The 15,949-nt window shown below is 30.8% G+C and overlaps 1 protein-coding gene across 2 annotated transcripts in view; it reads right to left on the bottom strand.

The window, feature by feature from the left end:
- Positions 1–15,949, bottom strand: part of LOC108567764 (apoptosis-stimulating of p53 protein 1-like) — a gene marked incomplete at its 3' end in the record, with an annotated part of 87,157 nt that overhangs the window by 44,360 nt on the left and 26,848 nt on the right. For both annotated transcript variants that reach the window (XM_017928412.1, XM_017928413.1), the window contains 2 exon segments: positions 8,339–8,434; positions 15,497–15,638. In XM_017928412.1, the coding sequence (XP_017783901.1) occupies positions 8,339–8,434; positions 15,497–15,638 (238 nt within the window).

Here is a 15,949-nt window from a genome sequence, read left to right as displayed (position 1 = left end):
ACTATTTCATTGAAAGAAGATTACGAAATAAAACGATACATAGTTTTATACAGCTTCGGGAATCAGTGGGCAGTGAGAAATTAATTAAAGCACCAGCCGAATGGAGAAGGAAAGGAGGACTCGAGATTCGAGCCAGAACTCTGCTGTGCACAGGGTTTAACTTTTTTAATTATTTCCAACAGGCTGAATCCTATATCTTAAGTGAATACACACTTCGCAGTTTCTCCAACTTATCCAGCTGTATTTGCTGTGCGCATTCATCCAAGTTCCCAAACCAAATTGTAAATCAAGATGCATTGCTTTGAACCCCCCGTGCATGCCAAGTATGCCAAATATAGGTGCATATGTACTAGTTGCGTTTGCTGGTTCTTCACGGAAAATCCGCAGAATGTCGACTTGAATTTGAATAAAATTCCGCTGGCTTTGATGTTTGTTCTAAATAATTCAAGCAACGCGTTTAATTTTATCTCTGCTTGAACCATCTGTCCTTTTATGGTTTACTCCGTCGAGGGAACATTCTGAAGAATAAGAGAGCTCGTATAAGAAGCCATGATTTTTTTTTAAATAATATACAACGAAGGGATGAGACTTGGAAAACTTCAATTATTATTTGTTTGTTATTTCATTTTCAAAAAGTCTTTTTGTATGATGAAATTAATTTGTTGCTGGTGGGAAAATTAAGTTGTCTCGCATAGTTTAGAAGGTTTCAAGCAAATGTTTTGGAAACATAGCTTCTACCTTTTCCCAGCGTTCCCCCAGTTTTCCGCTTGCCGTGACAACTCGCATAATGAGCAAAGAAATGCTTTATAAATATGCTTAGTCTGTGAATTGCGAGGTGCAGAGTATTTAAAAAAAGGGAGGCTGGAGGGAATGCAGGGCAGAAAATCTGGCAAATTAAGGCTATGGCTCGTGAATTACGAACTTAACAGATATTCGAAATTCAACGCTGTGTAAAATGGTGCACTGCAGTAATTTCATTACTCTCCACCAGTTTAGAGTGGATTGCATACGGAAATACTCTTCCAGTACATATATAAACTAGTAAGAGTTTTAGGATTTAAATCACCTAATACCAAGCCTCTCTCCATCACTACAGTTTGTATTCCCGGTGGTATTCCTTTCATTATACCCAACCACTTAGCAAAGATGTACAACTCATTCAATATAAATACGATGATTACTAATTAATTTAATCTGCAAAATTATTCTAAAATTAAATTTATTATACTTGTATATTTTAATTTGTAATATTTATAACAATTGGCCAGAATATAACAAAAATAAATGTTTAATTTTATTGCAATAAAGGTAATTATTTTAATTCAATTGCTAAAATTATATAATAATATTTTTCATTTAAAATATAAATCAAGTTGGTTGGTTCCTGGATATCGAAACCGGTTTTAATTACATAAATCTGAGTATCTCCGTAGTTTATTAATGGTAGAGTTTGGGGCCACAAGGGGCGGCCTGTATAAATTGAAATTTCAATTAAATTAAACACATTAACACAGCCCGATACCTCTACTCCGCAGCGGCACCAAACTACTTTTCATTCCGAAATTACTGGAATAAGACCCTTATATCCTCCTCGAGGATATTATTTCAAAATTTATAAAAACAATTCAAGCAATTGAATCCAATAATAATAATAACAATAATGTTTATTGAAAACGAAAAGACAATAGTAGGAGCAATGCATTATGTTTATTATTATAAATATTTATTGAAATAGTCACACAAAAGTGTTTCTTTGAAGTTTTTTCTATAATAGCAAACGCAGCTGCTTTGATATGAAAAATGTATGATTCCAACATTCCATTTCGTCACGTGAAACAAAATTGCTTGGAAGGTGGCACCGACTGAATGTAATAAGAGTTTATTTCTTCTAACAAAAGCTGTCGTGCGAGCTCGAATTCATAAAAAAAAATATGTTTCCTTGGATTCTTCATATAAATAATTTTAATGTTACATAACAATTTTAATTGGTCTAGAGTAAATTGACTAGTTTATATTTATAAGTTTTCCAGATTAATGTATGGTTAATTTTTTTAATTTTGTATTACATTATTTATTACATAAATTTTGATGAAAATATTAACATAATTTATAGGAAAGTATGAAAAACAAAATTAAAATTTGACAGGTGAAAATATCCTTATTAAAGCCTTAGAATTGCAAAAATGTTTGAGAAAAAAAAACTTCCATTAGCCACGGAGGCAATGCAATTCTAATTATCGATTTAATTATTTTACTAAATGCACTCATTAACGGCAACGTCAGTTTCAGAAGTTTTAATTAATTTCGGGCCTCGCATTTTTCTTTTGGTGCAAATCCACCCAACGCCCCCAAAACCCGCCTTGCACCAATTTAGTCCTTTCTTCAGGAAAGCCGCCTTTTTTAATTACAAATTAAGGACGAGAACGAAACGCGCGCAAATGAAAACAATACTCCAGTTTCAGTCCTTGTAATCATCGCCGTTGTGTGCACTGCAAGAAATACACTTTGATGGCGGATGCGCCGGGTCGGGCACCGCTAAATTAGGATCCTCTTACTACTTTCATTAAGAACAGCGTAAATTAAAATATATTAAACAAGTATTTCTCTATTATCAGTAGATTCAATGACATTTAGTAATTTAAATTTTTATATGGTTTTATATAAAAATGTTGTTGAATGTTTTTATATGAAAAACGAAATTTAAAATATTTTTACAATTTTATTTAAAATGCAAATAAAATTGCTTTAATTTGTGCGTTCTTATATTTCCTAATTAAAGTGCTTTAAGTAGATTTAAATAAAAAAAAATGTCATTGTTTAAATTCAGAAGACAATTTCATCAAATTGCCATCCGACAAAGGGTTCGCCTCTGTTTCTGCCGAGTTGTAGTTTAGCAAGTTGAAGGCAATCTATATGTAAATAGTATGTGATTTGAATGGCTCCGGGTAGCTGTTGCATGTCCGATACAACCCTCAATTGATTCCTTCGCACGCTGACACGACACCCTTCGCTCATTTTTACTCAACCTTTCTCTTATAATCCCCCCTCTATTCGTTTTCCAAGAGTTTTTTTTTTGTCTCTATCCTAGGGTCTTTATTCGAGGACGCAAGAAGGGCTTTTCACATTCAAGAAGAAAAAAAAGCAATGAGAAAAATCTGCAGAGAATTTCCGTCTCTTAAACAAAAAAAAAGAGGAAGAAGATGGATGAGATTATATTATAGCATCATCTCATTTTAAATTAATTATTATATTCTGAATATTGAAACTTGATTTAATAGTTTGCAAATCCGGTAGCGTTTGGAATATAATCTTCTATAGAATAATGAGCAGACCGAGTAAGATAATATTCACAATTTCTGTTGTTTCATATTCATGTTTGCTGTTTCAGTAACGGAATTATTTTTCAAATTAAAACTAACTAAGTTTATGTATCTATAATAATAATTATATTTTTTTAGCGAAAAACATAAAATGTACAAAAGAAATAAATAAAATTGAAAACTAAATAAATTATTAAAATTATGATATGATTCTTTCAGTTCTTATTCTTTCTTTCAATAAACTAAAATTGAATAAATACAATTTAATCTGGAAAAAACGATTTTTTTTGTATAATTTTAACATTACTGAGATCGACAAAAAGAAAAACATTTGTAATGACAATTATTTTTAAATTATATCTTACTTTGAGTTGGGTCGAACCAATGCTATTCATATTGGATCTCTGGCAAAGCCACATGACTACGTGGGTCTCCCTTTTCTTTATTCTATTGTTTTACGAATACTATATTTCACAATGTTAAAATAGCCTGTCTTCTTTAGACCTTTATAAAACATATGACTGGAGAGTTTTCATATAATAACGTTGTCTGAATTATATATTACTTCTATGATATATGTTTGTATATTTTTTCTAATAATATTAATAAAATAAAAATCAATTAAAACGAATCATCAATAAAAACATTTAGTACAACTAACCGTTGTATGAAACCGCAAACATTAATGGAACATCGCTGGATTCGTGAAAATGCACAATAAATTTAATTTAATGAATGATTCATTAAAACTAATTGTTTTTAAATTAAAGTAAAAAAAAATATTTTATACAATTTTTACTTTTGTTTTCAAATTCATCGTAATTTAAGAAAAAAAGAAGGACAGAATAGATATTCAGCAAACGCCGGTTTTTATACGCGAAGTGATTTAGGTGACGGTTTTCGGAACGGTTTCTTGCGGAGCAAGAGGGTGCAAAAAAATATGCAAATGTGTTTGCACAAAGCTCGTTGTGCCGGAAAGACGGGATTTGGCAAGGTGTAATTGTAGGCTATGAAGACGCGCTGGAGGGTGTTAGACCGGGTGATGTATTACTATGGAATCCGCCACGACCCTCATCCCTAAAGTCGTTGTACCTTCGGATTAAGTCGGACACGTTTACGTATCCCATGAGGCTCATATGTACACGTACCTCAAATTGAACAATTAAGGTGACATTGACATTAATGCTATTTCTATACACGTTAATTTCTATTCATTTATTTTCAAACAAATAAAACTAAATATAATAGTTCTATGTATTAAATAAAACTACTTAATTATAATAATCTTAGGATTTATAAGATAAAGTTTAAATTGTAATGTGTATGTATTACCAATAGTACATAAGAATAATAAGAATAACATTTATAATAGTAAACGAATACTGAAAACTTATACAAATGAATGTAAAACTATTGCTAATTGAAAAATAAATATTAAAGGAAACATTTTTATGTAATGTAATATAAATATTGATAATATGTTAATGCATCAATGGAAATTGATAGTGCGGTAGTCATCAAGAAATGATTTGGGATTGTCCGTTTTCAGCATGATATATTGCACGACATTGCCGTCTGACGACCAGGCATGTGCCATATCAAATTTGCATCAGCTTCACGCAGTCACCAGGTCGGTCCTACATCCTACATCCATTCCATTTCAGTCGAATCCGGACAGAAGGCATCCAGAACAATTTACAGATAGACGGAGAACTTCACGTACCTCAATAAAGCGCACACCGAGACCGGATATTACGTAAGGTTTGCCCATCGTTCTCCTTCCGTCCCTAAATAGATTCGCATGTCCCACATGCAAACATAAAAATGGAATAATTTACACTATTTCTATTTATATATATACTATTTATACATATGGCACATTGAAATATTAATGCAATTTAGACTTGAGAAACCAGAAAATTATATAATATACACTTAAAATTAATAAAATCTTAATAGCACCAAAAATCTATAGACCTTAGTTTTTCAACCGTATACATAAATAAATAATAAATATTTATACAATATTCCAATTATAATAAGGAATAAAACAATTAATTAATTTGTTTGATAAAATTCATTTTAAAATAGTTTGCAGTATTCATTTTATCCATTGCAGCTTCTCTAATTAATTATGTATATAAATATCATATATTTTATATTGACTATTGCAAAAGTAATTTAAAACTTTATTTGTTTGGATTTATGATCTGTTTAGCTTCGATAACTGTTTTTTTTTATATGTTATCCTTGTTGTTTTTTTTTTATTGTATGTTGTCCATGCTCTAAATAACAAATCCTAGTAAATAGATTCAACGGTTCAATCAATACCAACAAACGGATTACAATTAATTAGTGGAAATCTGTCCGGTCAGCAAGCGGATACATTGAGACCCACTAGTTGGAATTCATAGAACACTAGACCGGTGTTTAATTAAATTATATAAGTGGACGGAAAGGCTTTGCATCCCGGACAGAAGGATCAGGCTTTTAACTACGGCTGCGAAACGCGTCCTATTCAAAACCTCTACGAATTAAAATTTAAAAAAAAAACGACATTCAAACCAACTATTTACACTTTTAATTAATCTTTCCTCGCTCGTACTACGCACATTAATTTTACTTTACGCTATGTATACCTTTGATGATTTACATTCCATTTTTTTTCTCTAAACTTGTGTTTTCATTCCCTTCTTCAAGCTGCATTCATTTGAAGATATTTGTGAATTTATTTTTCTAATATCTCTTAATGACTCTAATTGATTCAATATAATATTAAAAAAAAAACAACATAGGCAATATAAATTGTTGTTAACAGCTAATATTTTTAAGAATTATTTTAAGTATTTATCTGTTATATACCAATTAAAAATAAATAAATAATGTGTTAAAATCAGTATTAATTAATAAGAACCGAAACATAGTCATAAGTCAGCAAAGTCAGTTCTACGTTATAATCCAGAGACTGAGAGCCCCTGACATCTGGTAAGTTTAAATCCACGGATGCGACCACGTACATCCTAGTGCGGTCTTCTCATTAATCATGCCATTCAGTGGCTGAGGAGATTTACTTCGAAGGAAGCAATTTAGGAAATAACTAATGATTTATGTTTATTCGTATAATAGGGGTGTACGGCCTAGACTTGATGGGTATTTGTTGGGGGGTCAACTTGAAGACGAGACCCAAAGTGAAATTGGCGCGTGGGTCTCGGGCAAAAAGCGCGAGAACAAAATGAAATATGTATTAGCGATTTGCATATATTTTAAATAACAAATTCGGCCCAGCTTTTCGTGGATGGCAACGGCAACGGGGTGGGCTGCAAGAAAATTTACCGTCTCCCGCATTAGATTTATGCCCATTTCTGTGTATCGCACGCGCCCCCCATTTGTATACAAAAGTCCCTCCCTTAGTTGTCCCGTTGCGAGTGGAACAACCTTCCACGAAGAGGAAAGGCCCACCCATCCACAGGATATCTTCGCTACGAATATTTAACACCGAAATATTCCATGCGACATTCAATTTATTAAGGGTTGCCAGACGTTTAATAATAAGGCACGAGATAAAATTTCGCGGCAATAAGTTTCGTAATTAAGATCCACAGTCTTGCGTGGGATGGAGGTTACTACCCCTAAATGCGATAAGGCTATGTCTGAACGTGCCTTGCCACATAATTTAAGTGTTAAAATTTGCGTCTAATATGTATATTACATAAATCGGTTTAAAATTACCAATAATTATGTACCCAATCAACTCGAGATTACGTGACAATTATCAAATACTTATTTTTCGGAACATTAGACGTACGTTTTTAAGTAAAAAATCGATTTAGATTCATTCCAATAACTAAAGAAAAGTGGTTTTATTCAAAGAAATTCTAAAAAAAAACTAGTGTACAAAATTTATTTAATTTTATGCATTTAGTCCTTTAATGTTAATATTAATAATGTTCATATCGAATTAAGAAAAATCTTAAGAGATTGTAAAGGTAAAAAATATAGCACAAATTGCAATAAATATATCTATTTTATTTAATTATAATCAAAAACTCTTTAGCAGTCGATATCCGTTTTTTAAACATTTCTAAAACGTTCGATCAAACAAAGCAATGTGTTTCCAGGATATTTCTTTATTCCGCGTTTCTTTTTATTCCGCGTTCGTTTCCTTTTTTGCTCGATAGCCGAAGGTAATTTCATTTCCTGCCAAAATGCCAACGGATATCGACTGTGGCGCGACATTTTTCGTTCCGCCCTCTAAACTCGTTACGATTTTCAACCTCCAAATATAAGAAAAGAGGAATCCAATAAAACATGTCTCCTTCGTTTCATATAAAATACTATTACATTGCATTTTCAACTGTAGAAATCCATAACAAAATAATAGTTTGCTTTATAGAATATTTGATTACGTAAGGTGCCGATCAATAAGAACGCCGGATTTAGTTTCTGAATTAAATTCGAAAAGTGATAATATTTTGACTTCGTCGTAAAGTATAAATTTACAAATGGTTTAAGTCAGCATTCAATAATTAAAAGCGCCAAATTTAAATCTGGTGTTTTATAATATTTTATAATGTTAAATCCATGTATAATTAAAATTTAAAAGTTTGAGATTAAAAATCTACTATAACAAACGAAAATTGTTAATGTATAATTTGTATTAATATATAATCTAAATTACTTTTACAAAATGTAAAGTATTAAATCGATACTTCAATGATTTGTTTTATTATTTTTTCATTATAACTTTAAGTTTATCCCCGTATCCAGTATATGTACTTATTGGGTCTGCGATCTAATCCCGAACACAATATATTATTAACACATCAATTAACGGATTACGTTCGCGCAAACAAAGGATGCGAAATAATCAAAAAGAAAAGTTTTAATTAGGTTTAAATGGCAAACGCGATAAATAAACCTAGGAAAGAGTCGAAACAAAGTGGGTATAAAAAATGAAACGAATCTGAGGGAGGCAAAGAAACAAAAGGCTGAAAGTTAATTGTAAATAATAGACTTACCATTAGCGCTGAGGACGGTATATCGTAGCATTAATCTGCCGGATCCCCATCTCTGTAAGATTTCCAAAGGATGATCCGTTTCCCTTAATGGGCATTCTGAAAATGAACAAAAAGAAGTAGTTAACAACAACGTCTAGTACTAGATTAGAATTGTTAAGGGAAATCATTTATGCGAGGAAGAGCCTTTTTGTTAATTAATTAGTTCAATAGTTTAATTTATGTTATTAAAGAAGCTAAACAAGTTTATGCAAATAAGCAATGATTCTGAAACAGAACTTCTGACCTGGCTATACTCCATACGACACCTATACGATTATTTAGGAATATATAGCTTTATGTGTTACATAAATTTGTTTGTAGTGGAAAACAAAACTATATACTACAAACAATAGCAAGGTTATAACATAATGAATTTACAAAATTTGTTTAATTTCGAGTATGTAAATATAATAAAGAAATTTCCATATTATGGGAAAGTCCTTGAAAACTTGTAAAATACTAATACTTTAAGATTAAAATGAATATCAAAAAATAATTTAATATAAAGTATACTGGCATTACCGCTTTTTAGTGATAAATCCTTGCGAATTGGATCGCTCAGTTTGGTGGTTCCTGATGTAACCAGCATCATATTGCATCTAGAGGAAATCTGCGCGATAGTGAAAAGCCGTACCGATCTGGAAATATATTTCGCAACCTCGAAGTAGATAGGACACTTCTTAGTACCGAGTATGTCGACGACTAATAAATTTTCCGTTTTTAACCGCACGCACGAGCAGTACAATCAATACAACACAAATAATAAATTTATAACAATTCCCTAAACGATGCGACCAGCGGTGTAGTAACAGCGCCAATGACAAACTAGCACGTACATACGATGGTGATACACATGATACCAAAGTAGGCACCAAGCCTAGGGGGTTTGGGTGCGGTGGTAGGCGACTATAGTGAACAACTACGATGGTATCGAAATAGGTACAATTGCTATCGATCGTCGGTTTTCCTGTAATTTCTGTTACCACAGCGGCTTCTTCTATCTGCTCTAATATCCATAATCAAACCCCCAAACCCCCACCGACGATTGCTTCAGACGCCATTTTACTTTATCGGAATATCGATTTTTTTCCCGACCTTAAATATTTAACTCCATACAAATTTTATATCAGAAATCAATTTTCTTTCCCTTCCACCAATCACATCAATTATTTTATACAAAGAAAGTCAAATTACCCAATTTATTTTTTATGCTCTATAACAAATTAGAAAAGAAAAGGCTATTGAAAATTAGAAGGTTATTTCTACTGTGAAAAAATAAATGTAATTATTAATGTATTCAATGTTATGATGGATCTTTACAGATAAAATATATTTTTAATCAAGAAATATTGCATAAGCTTGCAATATGTGAGCACGCTTTGCACATACGTTTTTTTCCCCTCTCGCTCTGAAAGTATTATGGAAATTCAATATAATAATACAACCATATATCCTACTGTAAAAACGCTTTATCCGGCCGCTTCCCTTTTTATTATCCCGTACCAAGCCACCAGATACATATAACATTTGATAGCTGTATCACGGCGCACGCAAACATAACAGTATGTACCAATATCTAGAATCCTAACAATATATATGTTTTATATATTCTATATAGAACGTAATATCAGTGTAAAATAATGTAATTTAGTAATAATATAAATTGATAGCTAGTACGTATACCAATATTTTTTCATTACAAGAATATACAACGTTATCAATTAATAATATAATTTTAACTTTCTCTTTCTTTTCCAAAATAGCTTGAAATGGGATGAATGAAAATGTAATAGAAATATTAAAAACTATAAAATACATAAATAATCGATTTTCCAATGGTTTGGTCATTGATTTATTATGTTAGTCAAGGAAGTGAAAAGAACTTTTATGGAAGATATAGGCTAACCTCCCATGAATATTGAATCTTGGTCAGCAAATAGACCATTTTATAGACTATTAAACATCCGACTCGGCAGTCGTTCATTGCCAAAATTGTAACCTATCTACTTCCCTAGGGGACGAGTATTAAGATTTACTGTCGAACTCTTAAAGACTACTACTATCGGCTTCGTAATATGACCCAAGAATCGATTGATTCGTTTTTTATTAAATTGAATTTCAGATTACGAATTTTTATTCCACTTTTCTTATATTATTATAAGCTTTATTTATTATAAATTGAATACTGCATACATGTTGCATATTGTTTCATAACATTCACATTTCTATTGGGTCATCACTGTCATTACTAAATTATTAATTAATACTAAATTTTTAATGGTTCAAAGAATATAAATAACATCTTTGTTGACCTGGCAAAAGGGCTTTAACATTTATGTTAACATCAATGACATTTTAAATGAATACAATTCAAACGATAAAAAGGTATGACCTAAACAAATTAATGCATTTATAGCTATATTATCAATAGGAATAGGAATGAATATTTTGATTTTTTTTAAAACAAATTTTCATGGAAAGGGTAAATAATATTCAATCTATTTAGGATTTAATTAAAAGTGTGCAGAGGGTGATTTGGATAATACATTTTGTGATGATGCTAAACTTTTGAATACGGCTTTTCACAACAGGGTTTTGGTATTGAGAAATGAGGAAACCCTTCAAGGATTCACATATTATACGGCATATGGATTTATGGATATATGGTCATGATTCATTATGGAAATGTCAGAATTGCGGAATGTTAAGGATCAGAAAATATTATTTATTTTATATTTGAATACTTCATTGGTCAAATATACAAAATGCCTAGTCAATATGTAAAATGTCAAAAACTACCTTGTCTGTATGTATGTATTATTGTCATACCTTCATCAAGTATAGTTTTCACTGTTTAATCTACTAATTTAATTGATTTCAGGTTTCCTCTAATATTAAATTACGTCTTTTAAACAAAGCTATCGAAAGTCACACAATTGAATTGTTCAACTTTCATGTCACCTATGAAGAATCTGAAGGACAAGGACATTCTCCACGGATCCATTGCGGCTCGAAGATTTTAATTAAATGCGAAATTAATGGGGTAAGCCACCATTTGTTTCCCCTCAGACGAATCCAATTTTATTCGTCGCGGTTCTCGTCGGGCAAACTGAACGGCATAAATGCAAAGCCACAAAGAGAAATTACAGAATCAGATGTAACGAAACACTCGTTGCCTTCGACGTTAATTATGTACGCAGATGCAGACAGATGCGGTCGCATTGTAAATGAAGATATCAGTTATTAGCAGCGTCTTTAAACTAAAAGGGTTTACTATTAACTTCGTCAAGTTTTACCACTCCGCATCATCCTTTACTAAGACTGGATATAACGAATGCACGATCTTGAATTTATACAAATTATTCAAGCGTAATGAATTATAATTCCACTCTGACTATATTATTTAATCGTCAATTCCACCAAGTGAAATTACATGAATTTCAATTATTTTAAAAGAGAATTACATTTACATGTAGATGATAAAGTTAGTATGTGAACAAATATATTTTTATTTTTTTTCAACGCATTTATTATTTAACTATAAATTCAACAAATTAATAAATAGATGAATTAATAATTAATGATCACAACAATATAAGTTGAATAAACTGAAGTAGAAAGTTGCAAATAATTAAAATATTAATATACAAACTTCAAGTATTTACTTCAAAACTACACTAAATATACTTAATAATATTAAACCAGGCGCCTCCACCGATGCAACTGTTTACAAGAAATAGACAATTTATGTGTTGCAAAACATGCTTTAATTAAATACATGATTATGATATTTAGAAGATCACAATTGCTTTGTTTTATTAAGAATCTATTTCTTTTAATTACCTTCAACACCTTTTCAACAAACATTTCTCTCTCACCCTCGAAGAACACTCGCGATAATAGTTCACTTCACCAATCAAATCAAATTGAAATAATAAATTTTGTTTCATACGTCAAAGGTTACGCAGTATTATGATATAATAATAACAGAAATATATTTTTCTTTTTGGTTGGTAATTATATTTATTGACAAATATTAAATAAAATAAATTAACTGTCAAATTATTACAAATCAGCTGTTTTCCATTTATGAAATTAAAAAATAATATATATGGATTCAGGTAAACATTGACACAATTATTAAGTTAACATACAAATATAATTAAAAACACAATTCTATACAAATTTATTTATAATTGTGTATGTAATTTGTTGCAGTATTTTACTTTTTATTTCTTCCATGGTTCGCTATGTATTATGTACTTATGACGTACTGCATCCCATATGTAGTCAAATTTAAATTTATAGTGTAACTAGATTTACCGGAAGCTAATAAATTTGTCAAATAAAACATTTTCAAAATGACAGCTGATTGTCATACGTTAGATTCATCAGTAAATGTAGAAAGCCAATGCTTATAGCTTTTATTTCTATTGTTTTCTTTGTTAAATATTGAACTTTTATCATATTTTATATAATACATAATGACTGTATAGTAAAATCATAACACTTAATAAAAGATCAAACAGTGATAAAACAAAATAAATCAACAAAAAAAAATGAAATCAACTAACAAATTAAATACGTACTTGATTCTGAATAATTACACAATTCAGATAATTAGCGGTGAACACAATTATTCAGCTAATTGCATGCGTTTCCCTTTTACAAAATCAAAACCAAATGATTTTCGCCGCTCGGATCCGATATTAATAAATGGGAATTCCATTTTCTCTAACACTGACGAATTTACATTTGAATTGGATCAAGTTTTTTAATTATTCCAAACGCTACGCACCAACTCCTTCCACTCCGCCTAAAACAAAGAGACCACCCTTTCCATTCCGACGAGTTAAAACTCAGAAAGTGAAATTAACATTCCGCAACAAGGATGTTTTATAGGATTTTCCGTATATTTTTTTTCTCATCTTTTTTTTTTGTTGTCGTTGTTATGAAAGCGCCTTTATGTTTTATATAATCATCATAACAAAGGTTTTTTTTAATTAAAGAAAACATTGATTATACGCATAATTGTGGGTATTTTCAAATGCCAAATAGAATCGTGAAATTAGAATGTTAATTATAATTACATCAAAATAAAACAGATTTAATAATTAGTTTTGATAGAGAAATTATAATTCTTTATTTCACTTTTAATTGAAGAACGTTAGTTCTTGCTAGTTTTTCGCAATAAAAGTAGCATTAAATTAGTTTTAGCTATAATTAGAAAATAAATTGATTTTTAAATAATGGCTTAATTGTGAGCTTGTGTTTAGGGCTTATTTGTAGTACACACGCGTTGCCGGGTGGTTTTTAGGGTGCAACGGGGCGGGTGGGGACTTTTAAACAAACAACCAGATTAATAAATTATTGGGGGTCGGAAAGGGAAGGCATTGCTGCTGCGCCAACAACATGTTCAAATAACATTAAATAATTAATGCATGTATTTTGCGACGTATTTAGGAATAATCATGGACTATAATCTAACACTAATACATTTTCCATGCTCGCCTGAAATGCAATTAATCTACATAAATTCAAATAATACACAATGCAATCAATACACAAGGAAGAAAATCAAATTATTTAGATAGATACAAAATCATCTCACATACTCATATAGTCTATAAATATTACTGAAATATTTTATAATATCAAAATTATTGATTATTTTTTGTCATTTGATACTTTAACTAGTTATTTTATATACAAAACGATTGTAAATAGAGGAATTAAAAAAAAAATATCAAAAAATCAATACATATACGGATTTTATATGTAATATAAATAAATTAGTATTATTCAGAAATCAATTTGTATGTGATGAAATCAACTGAATAAACAAAACACAGAAACGTCAATATTTCTAATTATACTGAATGTTTCATCTGTAAATTGCGGTATAATTCTGCATGCGGTGAAATAATACCAAATGCAAAGTTTTGTGATTTTCATTAACTCGGCTACCGGTAATGTGCAGTGATGAAACTACGAATGGGATTTTCCGGTTGTTGACGCAACCGAACGGAAACCGAGCTAATTATTCCGCATTTCGATTAGACAAGCGATTATCCTGCTCTTTCGTGAATGCTGTAAAGCTACGTCATTGTGGCCTCACGTGTGGTCACGATTTAATTGTCACGATGGGGATACGGGAGTTATTGACACGCAATTTTCTGATAATGATTTTGTGTATTGGTATTGTATAGTGCACATCTGCTACATTTCTGTTAACGGGTGGTAGGAAGAAGTAGAAGATGTTTGTGTTTTCACAAAAGCCTGTTGTGGCTACTCCGTAGACATTATCTCGCCTTGAAATATATGTGTTTGAGTATGAGGAAATAAAATGGGGAAAACATCTGGGTTGGACTCGGGGTGGAAGAAAAGTGGTTGAAAAACGAGGAAGGACGGGACGGCTCGTATTACATTACTACTTGCAAGAATGTTCCTCGCTTATATAAAGACGAAAAATTCATCTTCATAACATGAAACATTTTGTGTAGTAAGTTACATAAAAATCCATAACGCAGTGGACAAAACGAATTTATATTAACCATAGTTTATTTTTATCAAATTATATTGTTTAAAATTGCAATTCACAGAGTGGTAAATGTATGCTCCCAGAAGCTTTAAATCATTGATGTTAACTCGATGTTGGTTATGTGAACTTATTTATAACTTGCTTCAAGAAACTCCAGCGAAATCAGCAAAAGTTTAAATTCGTTATAGTTGTTTGTAAAACTTAAATAAAACCAATAGTAATTTATTAATTATTAAATGAAATGAGAAAATACGGATGGAATGCGGTGAATAATGTAAATATATTTTATAGTTTGATAAATTAAAAATACAACAATTTTTATTTCTATAAATAAATTTACCCAGCGCATCCACCAATTTCATAGATCGGATGTTTTCGTAACCATAAAATATGATTTTTGTGTAGCTAAATGAGCATTATTTTAACGATAATCATGTATATATTGCGTTAAAAGTGTATAATTATTATTAAAGAAAACGTTAAATTATTGTATAAAATGATAAATGATTGAAATTTCGATTGGATTTGATTCTTGTGATAAATGATATTTTCTTTCTGTTTGAAATATAATAACTTACCACCACGTACTGGACAGACGGCAACCAAATTGCAATACTCGTCGCCCGGATCCCTGCAGCACTCAATAAGATCCGAGCACGTAGTTTCCGGAGTTACCGGAACATCTGTCGTCGATCCATCACCAAATACGCGAACGATCATCTAGAACAATTCAAGAAAAAATATAGTAATCAACATGCACAAACGCACAATTCTCAATCGCTTTCAACAATAAGTATACGGTATTTTTTGGATAACAAAATTGAAGAAAAAAATTAAAAATCTACGAAAATATAGTATTTTATTTGCAACTAAAAGCTTTTTGATTCATCGATGATTCTTCGTCTGAAGCCGCAAATTTGCCATTTTCTCAAGAGCTATTAATTAAAGTGCGTTTATTAAAAGATTGCTTTCTGTTTTCGTAAACGAAACCAGAAGCCCATTAAATGTCAAGCGCGTGCTGTAAATATAGT

Source organism: Nicrophorus vespilloides, unplaced genomic scaffold (assembly GCF_001412225.1).
Source record: "Nicrophorus vespilloides isolate i.1.1-1 unplaced genomic scaffold, Nicve_v1.0, whole genome shotgun sequence".
In the NCBI taxonomy this organism is placed as follows: Eukaryota; Metazoa; Arthropoda; class Insecta; order Coleoptera; family Silphidae; genus Nicrophorus; species Nicrophorus vespilloides.
The sequence above is the reverse complement of the archived record's forward strand: the minus strand, read 5'-3'. Positions and strand labels throughout refer to the sequence as shown.